Source organism: Symphalangus syndactylus, chromosome 1 (genome assembly GCF_028878055.3).
Source record: "Symphalangus syndactylus isolate Jambi chromosome 1, NHGRI_mSymSyn1-v2.1_pri, whole genome shotgun sequence".
NCBI classification, from domain to species: Eukaryota; Metazoa; Chordata; class Mammalia; order Primates; family Hylobatidae; genus Symphalangus; species Symphalangus syndactylus.
Window position 1 is genome coordinate 114,979,729 of NC_072423.2, and position 14,230 is coordinate 114,993,958.

The 14,230-nt window shown below is 46.1% G+C and overlaps 2 protein-coding genes across 14 annotated transcripts in view; one reads left to right on the forward strand and one right to left on the reverse strand.

Moving 5' to 3' along the window:
* LOC129483098 (leucine zipper transcription factor-like protein 1) overlaps nucleotides 1–14,230 on the forward strand; it is a 204,365-nt gene that overhangs the window by 48,097 nt on the left and 142,038 nt on the right. For all 13 annotated transcript variants that reach the window (XR_010113929.1, XR_010113933.1, XM_063610782.1 and 10 more), the window contains one exon: nucleotides 11,297–11,392. Coding sequence is in view for 11 of the 13 variants with exons in the window: in XM_063610782.1 (XP_063466852.1) it covers nucleotides 11,297–11,392 (96 nt within the window). In the remaining 2 variants the exon portion in view is untranslated. The remainder of the gene's footprint in view (nucleotides 1–11,296; nucleotides 11,393–14,230) is intronic.
* Nucleotides 398–4,093, reverse strand: CXCR6 (C-X-C motif chemokine receptor 6). Its single transcript, XM_055280000.2, has one exon. It carries the CDS (start codon nucleotides 1,424–1,426, stop codon nucleotides 398–400), a length of 1,029 nt encoding a protein of 342 aa, XP_055135975.2. The 5' UTR covers nucleotides 1,427–4,093.

The following is a 14,230-nucleotide window of genomic DNA, read 5'->3' on the forward strand; positions in this document are numbered from 1 at the left end:
AGAAGAGCCTTCTGAGCTTGGGCACCCAGCGTGCCACCTACCATCAACAGCTTTGTTGGCCGTGCTCACCTCTTCAACCTTCAGCCCCAGTCCCAATCAAGGAGAACCTGAGATCCTAGGAGTCACATGTCATCCCCCTTGGTTTCAGCATTCTTGGAGATGGAGGAAGGAAAGTCCTTAAAAATTTTAGACCCCCTACTTGGGCTTTCAGCGTGAGTGTTCAAGAAGAGAACAGTACATGTTCATGCCTGAGAAGAAGCATTCCAAACCAGCCAGAGTATCTGATAACTTCTCCATGAGAATGCGCAAGCTATAAACAAAGCCTGCCTCACCACATCAAGAGGGCACAGCCATGCCTTGCAAATTCCAGAGCAGCTTCTCGAAACCCTGGCAAGGCCTATAGCTGGAACATGCTGGTGGCCTCCACATTGTGGGAGGCAGAAAAAGTCTTGGAATTGTCCTCAGAAGATTTCCATTGATGTGAGACCCCAAGGTAAGGGAGGCAACCAATGTCCTTCACAAGTTTCCAGAAGTTCTTTCGAAACTTCAGGCTGACAAAGGCATAGAGCACAGGGTTAAGGCAGGCCCTCAGGTATGCGATGGCCTCTGTCACCATGATGGTGTAGTGAAAGCTGGTCATGGCATAGTATTCCCAGTGTGTGCTGCGGACGAGCTTCATGAGGTTGAAGGGCATCTGGGTCAGCAGGAACACAGCCATCACCAGGAAGATGATCTTTAGAGATCTGTGCTTCTGGAAGCCTCCAGCATGAAGCAGTGTTTTGATTATGACTGAATAGCAGACAATCATGGTGAGCAGTGGCAAGAAGAACCCCAGTGTCATCTGGGTGGCAAGAACCACAGTGGAAATCGCCTCATCATGGTAACCACATATGAGCTTGTCGAGATTAAAGACATCGCCATAGATAATTTGGGGCAAGGAAACCAGCAGGGATATCACCCAGATGAGCAAGCTGGTGACCTTGCCCCAGGACATCCTCTTGGCTTGCTGGTTGTAGGCCTTGGTGGCCTTAACCACTACAATGAAACGATCCACAGTGATGCAGGTGAGGATGAGCATGGACGTGTAGAAGTTAATAGTGTAGATGCCCAGTAGGCTCTTGCACATGACCTGGCCAAAGACCCATTCATGGATGCCTGCATAGGCCCAGAAGGGCAGAGTGCAGACAAACACCAGGTCAGCCAGGGGTAGGTTCACCAGGAACACATCCGTCAGGCTCTGCAACTTATGGTAGAAGATGGATATGACCAGCACCAGGGAGTTCCCCACCAGGCCACAGACAAACACCACCAGGTACATGCAGGGCAGAAAGACCTTGCTGAACTGCAGGAAGTCTTGATGCTCCTCCTGGCTGCTGTCATTGAAACTGTTGAACCCATAGTCTTCATGGTAATCATACTCTGCCATGGTGTCTTTTCTGATGAACACCTGTGAGTCAGAACCCAGGAATTATATTTGGGGCTGAGGATGGCATTCTCTGTCTTCCTGCTGTCCCATTGACCACATTTAGGGGGCAAATAGTCATCTCCTAAACCCACCCACTGGGATGTGTAGAAACAGCACAGTCCAGTATATTGAAGATAACCAATTCTGAGGGGAAATTGCTCAGACAGGACAAGGACTCTCCATTAGCCTGAAAATTCTCAGGATCTCACCCATCTGGGAGACAACTCATAACTGACCCCTAAGCACATTCCATAAAATCCTGTGCTCAATTATTTTGAAAGCAAAAGTCACTTTGCTGTCAGATGGGCACAGTGCTCTTTGGAAGAGCAACACCGATGATGGATGGTTGAGCCCACTGATAATCTGAGCTCATCAATGGGACATGCCTGTTTTCATCTCCCCCTGCCTCACCACAGTTGCCCACCCATCCTGAGCCCCATTTCCTAATAAATTGTGAAAGCTAAAGCAAGTGCCCCTACCACGGGGCTCTCCTATCAAAGAGACTCCTGGAGACCACAGGTGTTTGGGGATGGCAAGACTGCTCTGCCTGGGTAGATAGTCCTTCCTGCCTTTACTTCCCCTCAATTGCATGGATTTTCAAAGGCTACTAATGGGGAAACAAAGCATAGAAAAGCCCATGACTGCCCAGCACTTTGGCTGAGCTGGCTTCATGGATAAAGCATTGGGTGGTTCTCCTCACTTCCCAACTAAACTTTCCCCTTCATCATCTAACACAGTTTATGGCATTCCACCATCAGAGCCTCATTTCCTGAAGACTTCTGAGCAAGAAGTCTCTTAAAAGGTAGATTTCCCCAAAGCGGAACCTTGCCTTAGCTCCTGTGATTGGCTGGTTAGGATTTAGGGGCCTCATTTAACAAGCAGAAGACCCAATTGAAATGGGGTGCCAGATGGGCAGCAACCTTTCTTACCCAGGGCACCAGCCCTTCAAGATGTCACTTCTCTCTGACCCTTCCCTCTGCCCTGTGACCCTGCCAAAGACCACGGACAGGACAAGGGATCATGTAACCTGTGGTGTGGGAGCAGGGGCAGCTGCGGCAACATCAGCCCATGAGTGCCAAGCCTGCCCTTGCTACTGGACTGCAGATACTCAGCATGCAGCAGCTCATTTCCAGTGACCTGGAGCCATGTCTGGCCAGCACCTCTAGAAGATGTATGAAGAAGAGCAAGTGTTTGGACAGAATCTCTGCCAGCAAAGTCAAAACATTGCCTGACCAGACAAGGGCATATAAACGATGAGGTTACCTTTCCTAATCCACTTAGAAACACTTCTGTCCCTGATGTTGAGTCCTGACTGGGAGCAGTGTCTCCGATGCTGCTGCTTGCCTCTGTCTTTCCAGGGACTAAAGTGCCCTTTCTCTCTAGCAAGGAAGGATGCTGCCTTTGGGCTAAGACTACTTAATAAAAATCCTTGCCCTTAGACCACGATTGTTAGATCTCTAAGGGTGATAGGTCAGCCAGTAGACATCCTGCCCCCCACAGGCTCTCTGGGGCACTATATTAAGTAGGTCAGGTGATGTGTATGTGTTATTGATTCACATGGGCAAAAACATATTTTTTCATCATTTAAAATATGAAACAGGTGGCTTTGCTCTTAAGAATAATGTCCAGCTCCCCATTATTGCTTGACTCGCTCTTGCCTTTTTTTGGTATCCTCCTGTTCCAGCTTTTGCTGGTCCCTTATGCTGCCATTACACATTTCCTCAAAGGACCTGTGCAAATTCATGTGTAATGATTGGTAAACTTTGATGTATAATAATTGGTAAACAGATTGGGCCTGGACAGTGCTGTGCAAATAGAGTATTCAAAATTACTTTCCCTTCTAGGTGAACTGAAAACATTCATTTCTTTATCCTCTATAATCAAAATCCTATTTTGTTTTCTGAAAATTAAAAAAAAATCTACAACTTTGGAAATAGTGTAAAAGTCTGATAATGATGAAGCAAATTACAATTCATACATAAAATAGAATATACTTAAATGTTTAGGAAGTATTTTTACTGATTTTGGAAAATGCAATACAGTTAAATTGCTAAGAACAGTGTAAACACAAATATGCAAAATAAGTATTAGCTATTACTATTACAACAAATAGATGTCAAAAGGGTATAAAATTAATTGTGATTCTTAACCTTTTTTGACCATAAACTCCTTTGAGAATCTCCTAAAAACTGCACACCTTTTCTCAGAAATAATGTACACACACACACACACACACACACACACACACACACACACCCCTCTGCAATTCTGGGAGTCCATGAATCCCTTGAATCCCTCTGCCATGTATTCTGTGGGCCCTCACTTAAGAGTTCATGATAAACTATGTGATTTTGACTGACCGTACTTTTAGAAACCTGGAAAAAATGATCACATTTTATTATCGGTTGGCCTCCAGCTGATGGAATTATGGGTGACTTATTTCTTCCTTTTTGTAAAATAGTTTTCAAAGTTTCTACAGTAGTATATTGATTTATATTGAAAAAAGAACATAAATGATAATCTGATAAAACAGCCTGTCTTATGCAAAAGAAATGAAAACAGAGATTATTCATTGAGCAAATATAGACAATAACTAGATTCTCCTTATCTCCCTGGGTGGGTCTGACTATGCCGTTACTAGCAGTACCATCAGCCTACAAGGACTAACTGTGTGCCTGGAAACACGTTCAGTAGTTTTCATGTTTCTCTAGTTTAACCTACACAGTAGCAAATGGCAGTGATGGAATTTGAACAAAGAGCAGCTGAGCTCCATAGCCTGGCATTTTGCACTGTACCCTACTACAAACAGGAATCTGAGAATACCAACAATACCTGGGGTTAGTCCTGCCTGTCTTCTTTTCAATATAAAGAGTAAGACAAATGACTCACCAGCAGAGATGCTTTGCCAGTTTGTTCCAGAGATGAGCTTGCTCATGAAGCAAGGTCTGCCTCTACTTCTGTGATGTGGTTCATGTTTCCGCTGAACATTTTTAAGAGCCTTCAGCTGGTTACTATAAGAGACCCACCCCCTACTCCCGTACTTCAGATCAGAATCCATATGACCAACCCGCCCCTGTGTAATGCGTGGGTCGGAGATGGATGGGTGACTGATACCCCACACTCCCTTCATTCTGCTTTGGGGCTGATTCTTCTGTCAGGGCCTGACAGGGGCTTTATTCGTAAACTAAAGGGGAACAATAAGGAGGTTTGGCTCTGGCCATCCACCGAAGATGGTGGCATTTGTACCTTAAAATTACTTCATTCACTAGTCAGACATCTTTTTGGAACAGTTGGGGTCTGGGCCAATGCTGAGTCCATGGCATGGACTGGGTTCTGCGTGCACATGCAGCTCCAGCATATGTGATAGCTGTTAAGCCCCATAGCAGCCCTGCAGTGGATATTATCCTTCCTTTATAGATGAGAACACTGAGGATCATAGCCAAAATAACAAACCCTGGTGCACACAGCTAGAAACTGGCAAATCGAAGATACACACTCAGGTCTCTGTCATTACCAGACCAATCAACAGGATGATGATGGGTCTGCCAGAGGGCCTGGTGCAGCCCCACCTCCTAAGCCCACACCACTCAGGCACCTCAGCAGGCAGTGCCCACCCACCCTGCCTAGCCTGGCTGGAATCATCTGGTTTCTTTGGGCTGCCCTCTGTACTCCTGGAATTCCCCAGATGTTGACTACTTTGATCTCAGTACAGTTCTAGTTGTCAGTCTCCATGATCTAACATTACTGACCCTTCTGGGAAATAACGCTGGAAGGCAGGAATTGGAGGCATGTCGGCCTGGGTCACATGCCCCAGTGCCTTGTAGTGGAGAGGGTACTAGGGAGAGGCATGGACTCGATGTCTGCTTTCCCAGAAGCAGCTGCTTTCTTGTGGAGGTGCCTGGCCTCCCTTCTCTGGCTCTGCACTCCCGTTCAGGCTGCTTCTCTCCAATGCTGTTGCTCTCTCCCACCTGCTAGGCAAACCTCATGTGGCCCTTCCTAAGGGCAAATGTCAAGCACTGGGAGCAGGGACTAGGAGCAGCCTCAGGATCCAGAGACTAACACTCGGTTCTACTGCAAGCCTGGCCCTATGCTGGATGCTTCTATGTACAGCCATCTAATCCTAGTCACTTACAGATAGGCAAACAGAAGATTAGAGAGATTAGCCCACTTGCCCAAGAACACACATCCCCAGCAGTCACCCAGGACTGTCAGGCTGCAAAGCCAGTGCTTCCTGCCCTGCTCTGAGTATGGAGCTGTGCCAGGGGGCCCTGATAAAAGATCTGAAGACCTCTAGTAGGTTTGCAGGCCTTTTTTGAATGAATTCTTTCAGATTGTCTTTTCTACCAAACTGGTACAAATGAGTGAGGTGTTCCTTATGGGCATGAACCATGAGGCCGCATAGACTACATACCGGTGGACAGATGGATGTAGGGAATGGTGGACAAATGAATAAAGGAACAGACTGAGCCAAATACGCACCTGTCTTCCTGAAAGAGACCTTTCAAGGCAGGGTGGCAATTTAATGTAACCCTGCCTGACATTTAGGAATCTTTAAGCTTTGAGAGCTGAGTTTTACCCAGGGACAAGCCAACCATGCCATTCAAGACAGGTCCATAGGGCAGTGTTAGAATGGCCTGAGCCTCATCAAGCACCCTTGGCCATGCTTTTCTCAGCAAGCCTTTCTACTCCGTGGGGAAAAACAAGCCAGCACCTGGGGCCCTCCATGCCTGTGTGTACATGTCAATATGGTGATATGTGTATTTGAGAAAGCATGGCTTGTTTATCGTGGCCATTCTTTAATAGAAACTTCTCTATAGTACAAAAGACTTTCACCTAAATTTTGAGGGGCTGAGCCACTTGCAGGTTTGGGGCTAAAATTTTGTTTTATAATCGCTTTACAAAATGCCTTTTACTAACTGCCAATTTTTAGTGTTAATTGTTTTAAGGGCATTACTTTTATTTGAAACAAAACTTTGAACTTCCTAAGGGTGGGAACCCAATCATCTATGTCTTAGATTTCCCCAGAAATACCTAAACATTTTCTAAATAAAACTGAGGGAAGAGTAAAAGGGAAGTGGCAGACGTACCTGCTGCAGCTTTATCTTGGAAGTCAGACTGTTGGCCTGCTCTCCTTACCTGAAGACCTGGCAGAGCTGTTATCAGTTCCAGGATTCAAGGATGAGACATTTACTGTTGTTGGCAAGGCATTGTTGGATGATGGGCTGTGATCCACAGAAAAGTAGCCTAACCAGCCAGGCGTGGCAGTGGGCACCTATAGTCCCAGTACTCAAGACGCTAAGATGAGAGGATCATTTGAAGCCCAGGAGTTTGAGGCCAGCCTGGGCAACATAGCCGGCAAACCTGTACTCCTGCAAGCCACCAGGATGAGCTGATAGATCATCTGGTGGGAACAGAGCCACTATGGCTGAGAGGAATTGTTCTGGAGGAACAATTGTTCTATAAGCAGGAGAGCAGGAGAAGGAAACTGCGTACAGGGGTTGACTACCTCCAGCGGAAGAAGGTGAGTTGTAGGAGTGTCTTACCACTAGGGAATGTGTCTTAGTCATGTGGCACCAAAGTATGTTAGCAGCAGCAAATCCATATGGGTCTGCAGCAACTCAAGTCTTGCCTCCTTGGAGGAAGGAATTTGCCTGAGGGGCAGAAGTAGGTTTAAGGCAGAGGGAGAGACAGGCAAGTTTTAGAGCAGGAGTGAAGGCTTATTAAAAAGTTTTAGAGCAGGAACAAATGGAAGTAAAGTATACTTGGAAGAGAGCCAAGCAGGTGACCTGAGAGATCCAAGTGCCCCGTCCGGCCCTTGACTTGAGGTTTTATCCATTGGCATGGTTCCAGGGTTTGTGTTTCTTCCCCGACTCTTCCCTTGGAGCAGGCTGTCCGCAGGCTTGGTGGCTTGCCAGCACTTGGGAGGAGCTGCATGCTCAGAGTGTTTACTGGAGGTGTATGCATGCTCATTTGAGGTGTTTTTCCCTTATCAGTCGTTTCTAGAGGAAGGTCTTATACCGGTTAAACTGCCATTTTGCCTCTTAGTGTGCATGCTTGAGCCCACTCGCCCAACTCCTGAGATCTTGTCAGGGAGCTGCTGATTACCAGCTTCAGATGTTTTCTATCTATTGGGAGACTCTTTCTCTGGCTCTGGCTGCAACCAGTTATTTTAGAGAGACAGCTTAACAATTGCCTGACCATTACTTGATGGTCACCTGACATTCCTGGGGGAGGGGGGCCCTCTCCTAACCTGCTCATGTCTGCCTAGCTACCTACTCTAACACTAGGAATTTATAAGCAATGGATTAGCAAAGTAAAATCAAGTTAATACAATAATAATAATTTGATAGCAAAATTAAAAGATGCCCCCAGATCACAGAGTGAATATGATGTGTGTGGTGTGGTTCAGCCCAACCTTCCAAACCTGCACTGGTCAGTGGAGCTTTCTGCTGTGAGAGACCTGTGCTGTACCTGCACTGCCCAACACAGTGGCCACCAGTCCAGGTGATAATTGAGCACTTGAAATGTGGCTAGTGCCACCAGGCAGTCACATTTTTAGTTAAATTTATCTGATGAATTTAAGTTTATATAGCCACATATGGCTAGTGGCTACTGTATTGAAGAGTGCAGTTCTAAACTGAAGACATCTCCATTTCACAGGAGACTGTTCACAGATGGAGGCTGACCAGAGGGACGATAGGAGCCTGTGTAATCAGGAAAACAACACTTCTCACTCTGCGGGGCTTAGCGAGGCTGAGGGGAGATGGCGCCCTCTGGGGAAGATTGGCGGCAAGGCACCTTGGGCCATAGGGATTTTCCAGGCATCCGTTCCTCCCTCGGCTAGTTTCTAAACAAGCAGATCTGTACCGCAGGCAGGATTAAAGTTGTGCAGTAATTACATAACAAACAGCCTGAGGCCATTTGCTTCATGACAGGAAAGGACTATAGACTCCCATTTATAGAGACCAAGCTGGAGGGGCTCCACCATGACTCAGAGAGGTGTGGACTCCAGGACTGCAGTGCCTGGTTTGTGCTTACCACTTTATTCTGACTCGCTTCTAATGCGGAGCCTTGGGTATATCCTCCTTTGGGAGCATTTGAGACAGAAGAAAACCTTACTCTGAGACAAATAATGTAGACATTCACTGGGCATAGGCTGTGTGCATAGCAGGCTGCCCAGGAATGCCAGGATGGCACCCACAAAGGGACAGACAAGTTGATGGACTAGAATGTGTGCTCGAGAGATATTTAGCTCAACTGACCACAGGCTCCAGACAGAAACTCGGAAGGAAAGGGTGGCATGCCATCAGCCAAGCTAGCAGTAGGCTGCCATGACCAGAGCAAGGGGAGGAGGAAGGCCGCGTAGGCAGTGAGTATCTGGTATCTTTGCTGAGACTGCCTTAATAGCAAGGAAAGGAAGCAGCTGTAGTAGGAGGTGGGGTGCTCTCTAGTGGTCATGCTTTGGTTGCTGTCCTTTCTCAAGCTCTTAACATCCCTTGACATCCTCTGAGTTGCTCGAACATTTTCTACGGCATCTCACGGTAAGAAATACATTTTGCATGGCTACCTAGTTTGCATGTGTGTACACATATGGTCAAAACAAGAGCCTCGAGGCTGGCCGCAGTGGCTCATGCCTGTAATCCCAGCACTTTGGGAGGCCGAGGTGGGCCGATCATGTGGTCAGGAGATTGAGACCATCCTGGCCAACATGGTGAAACCCCGTCTCTACTAAAAATGCAAAAATTAGCTGGGTGTGGTGGTGTGTGCCTGTAATCCCAGCTATTCGGGAGGCTGAGGCAGGAGAATCACTTGAACCAGGGAGTCGGATGTTGCAGTAAGCCAAGATCGTGCCACAGCACTCCAGCCTGGCGACAGAGCAAAACTCCATCTCAAAAACAACAACAAAAAAACCCAAGAGCCTCATAAATACTTATCCTCACAACATGCAATATACTATTGTATTTTCTGTTTTATTCTATTTCTTTTAATGTTGGTCATAACCTCCTAAATTGATTCACAGCCCACTAAATGGGTCATGACCTACAGTTTGAAAACCTATTGAAAAGAAAGCCATCTGCCGTAATTGTTACCTTTGAGACTGCATCACCCACCTGTCCCATTCCCACCTCACTCATGCAGGGGCCAGCAAGGGTCTGGGAAACCTGCTCTGTGAATCATCTGCTTGCAGGTAATCAGGTGTTGTCTGTCATCACTGTGGTCAGGGAGGAGGGTAATGGAGGAAGAGAGGGAATCATAGATTAGGACATCTTTTATCCTGAATGCAGGAAAATTGGGACAACCAAGTACAGCTTTCAGCGTCTCTCTCATTCTGTATTATTTCTTTATCTCGTTTATGGTATTTGCGCCTTGGACAAGGATGAAAGCAAACAAAAGCAGGCCTGAGTGACCCTGGCCTGTCTCCTCTGGACTTCTGCTTCCCTGCTGTCAAGTGGGTGGCTGCACGAGCTGGCTCCTTGAGCAGCTTCTTGCACTGATGTTTCCTGTTTCTGTTTGTCCTGGAGTGAGGGTGGGGGCCTGGAAACCATCAGCTGGAAAAGCAAAAAGAAGGAGGTGTTAGGCAAGGAGGAAGATAGAGAGGGGGTTGGGGCCAGGAAGAAAAAGAAATGCCAGAGTGACAAGGCATGCCCCCGGTGGCAGCAGGTGCTGCAGCCTGCGTTCTTCCTGCACCTTCCCTGAGAAGAGCAGCGGAGGCCGCGGGCAGGAAGCTGCTGACCAGAGCAAGCCCACTTCTTTCTCAGCCAGTGGGCTCGCAAAACGCCTCTGAGTCCTTTAAAACTTACAGCCTTTTCAAGCCATCAGAACCCAGAGTCCGTCTGGTTCCATTTGCTTCCATTAGAGAAGGAAAACTGGGGTCTCAGGAGGAAAGAGCTCACCATAAGTCACACAGTCACAGTGCTGAAGCTGAAACCACAATGGACCCCACCACAGTCATACCACATCCCCTGCCCTTGGGGGCCACAGACACCTCCAGCTAGAGGGAGCCCCACTTGCTCAGGGCTGGTGGCATTCAGCTCCTGGAAGAGCACAGATTGTTTCAGCAATTTAAAAAGAAGCCACACTGAGTAGGAGATCTTCCTCATTGATGCCTTCACATGAGGGCAAAGCCATTTTTTCTTTTCCAGACCTAGGTTTCCTCTTTGGCAGAACTGGGGAGTGGAGCTGGTTGGGCTCTAAGGCACCTGAGATTGTATAAGTCCATGGCTTAGCTGGACCTGGAACCCCACAGGGAAAGCACTAAGTTGCAGTCAGGGTATCTAGTTCTGGCTCCAGCTCTGCCTCTGAGGAACTGCCTGGGCCTCTGTGTCCCCATCAGTGAAGTGCAGGGACTGCAATCTGCCAATACGTTCTAAGGATCCGTAATTCAGAAGGTGTTAAAAACCTCCCCTGGGTGTCTGTTCTTGTGACCCCGGGATAGGCCAGAGGCTTCTCTAGTTGTGCACTGGCACTAAGAAGGCAGAACCCAGTGGTGCTGGTACCTTAGTCCCGTGCCAACAGCTCTGCTGGCGTGGGCTAGGAGAGTGGTCGATTTGTGTTTCCACTCACCCTTCCTATAGCAGGAGGTGTCTTCCCTGCTCCAGGGAAACTGCTGTAGCCCTATTGTCTTCTCCTTGTCCACCTGCTTGGCCCTGGCCCCTGCAGCCCTCCCTCTACCCACAAAATCTGCCGGGGTCTCTGTCATGGCCTCTATGATTAAAGGATCCCCCATGCATCTGGATTTGGCTGCCTGTGACTCCAAGACTGTGGACCCCAGGATGTGAGACCCTGTGTGTTGATAGCTAAATGACTGTGTTCTCATTTGTGACATTTCAGGGACACTACATCAACCTCGCTCACGCCTGAGGACACTGAAGACATGCCCGTGGGGCAGGATGCGGAAATCTGCCTGCTGAAGTCTGGAGAACTGATGTAAGTGGCAACTGCTGCCTGGGTCCTCCCCAGGTGTGGCGTTGGGAGGAGCACTGGCCTCTCCAGTGCCGGTGCTGGGGACCACCTCCGGGGCTCTAACTTAATACCAGTGGGGCTTCGTTTATTCTTTTTTTTTCAGGTATAGCTTATATACATTAAGATTCAAGCAAGTATACAGTGCTTGAATTTTCATGAATGATACAGTGTAATCACTACCACAGTTAAGATATAGAACAGTTCCCTCACCCTAGGAAGTTGCCCCTTTATAATATTCCTCCCACACCTCATGTTCTTTTTTCAAAATAACTTTGTTAATTTTTTTATTGTATGAGCAATACACTTTCATTGTAAAAAATTAGGGAACTAGAGATAAGCAAAACATTTTGGCATGTAGCCTTCCAGTCTTTTTTATACACATATATACATATAATTTTTGACACAAATATTCTAAATCTTATTTTGTAGTCTTTTAAAACTTGCTATAGCATGAGTATTTTCCTGTATCATTGAGTTCTCCAGTGTTGTGTCCAGTGGCCGCATAATTGTCATTAAATAGATTCAGTCACTCATTCACAGATATTTATTAATTATCACAATGTTCCAGGTACTATTTTAGGTGCTTAGAGCATGTCAGTAAACAAAACCAACAAAGGCTCACCCCTCGCCCTCATCAAGCTTACATTCCAGCAGGGGTTGACAGATGATACACTATAAACATAATTAAATAAGTCAATATTGTATAAATGTTACAAGGTGGTGCTTGCTATGGAAAAAGATAAAGTAGGATAACAGGGAAGGGGAATTTGCCATTTTAAATAGAGTGACAGTAAGAAGATAAGACTTGAAGGAGGTGAAAGACTTGCCAGGCATACTCTGTGGGTATAGCATTTCAGGCAGAGGGAACAGGCAGCACAAAGGCCCTGAGATGGGACGGTGCCTGGCATGTTGAGGGGCCGAGAAAAGGGCCAGCATGCCTGCAGCAGAGAGAACCAGGAGGTGGAGTCAGAGTGGAAATGAGGGTCCCAGCACATAGAGTCTTGTTGGCCATTGTAAGGACTTTGACTTTGAATCTGAGGGAAATGGGACTCCCAAAATGAGGTGTGCAGCATTAAGAGTGACTTAATGTAATTTACATTTGAAAAAGGATTGTTCTGATTGCCATGTAGAGAATAGATGATGGAGGACAAGAGCAAAAGTGGGGAGACCAGTTGGGAGAGTATTAGAGGAATCCTTGTTCCTTGGACCAAGTGTTGGCAGAGAAGGCAGAGACCAGGGCAAATTCTGAACCTATTTTGAAGGTGGTGCAGACAGAATTTCCTGAAGGTTTAGATGTGGTCGTGAGAGAATAATCTATTCCACCAGTCCTCAGGTGACCTTGGACCACGCTTGGACAAACACTATATTGGACCACACTTGGACAAACACTATATTGAATTATAGGACAGACCAAGCAGGAAGAATTAAATAGCTAGCCCACTCACAAGCTGTTGATGCTGGGGGAGTATGAAGTGTCAGGGCCACCCTTTCTGGAGAGCAACTTGGCTGCAGAATGTACCAAAAGTTCAAGAATTGCATTTTCTCTTTGACGCAATGGGCCTATGTCTGGGAATTTATCCTGAGGAAATAATGACTAGATGTGCAAAGATAAAGCTACCAAAATGTCCCTTGCATGCTACTCACAGCAGTGACAATTAGAAATAGTAACAGAGAACTTGGGTGGTCATGAATGGCTGTTGAATTTTGCCAGATCTTTTTTCTACATCAATTGATAAGATCATAGGCTTTTTCTTCCTTAGCCTGTTGATATGATGGATTGCATTGACTGACTTTCATATATCAAACCAGCCTTGCATACCTGGGATAAATCCCACTGGCTGTGGTATATAATTCTTTTCACACACTGCTGGATTTGACAAAATATCTAAAGGATGTTTTGCCAGATGTAGAATTGAAAGTTCTTTTCTTTCAGCATTTGAAATATGTGTGCTGCTACTTCCCTCTGGCCTCCATGGTTTTAGATGAGAAATCCCCTGGCATTCAAATTGGTATTCCCCCATAAATAATACATTATTTCTCTCTGCCTGCTTCCAAGTTTTTTCTTTGTCTTTTGTTCTTAAACGTTTAATTATGATGGGTCTTGGCATGAATTTCTTTGGGTTTTTCCTATTTGGGGTATACTCAGCTCTTAAATCTCTAGGCTTATCTGTCATCATATTTGGGAAGTTTATAGCCATCATTTCTTTGAACATTTTTTTAGATGCACTCTATTTTCCCTCTCCATTTGGGACTCCAGTGATACAAATGTGAGATCTTTCATCCTTGTCTTGTAGGTTCCTCAGGCTCTGTTCTTTTTCCTTGCACCCCGCCCCCCAGTTCTCTTTTCCCTGTGTTGTTCAGATTGAGGAATTTCTGTTTTTCTCTCTTCAAGTATAACTGTCATCTTTATTCAGCTATTGAGTGTCCAGTGATTTTTTTCTATTTTGGTTATTGTAATTATTTAGTTCTAAAATTTCCATTTGGTACTTTTTTATATCTTCTGTTTCTTTGGTGTGAGTTTTCCACTTTTTTATTGTTTCAAGAACATTTAAAGTTGTTACTGAAGCATTTTTTTGATGGCTGCTTTAAAAGCCTTGACAGATAACTCCAGCATCTGGTTGATGTCAGTGTCGGCTTCTGTTGATTGTCTTTCCTCATGCACACTGTGATTTTCCTGGCTCTTACGACAACGAGTGGTTTTTTATTATGTGGAGGTGGGGAGCTCAGAGACGCTAAGCTGTTATGATTTTCCTCATATTCTGGGGGTCCTTAATCAGTCCGCCTTCCTTCTCCTGCCCTTCA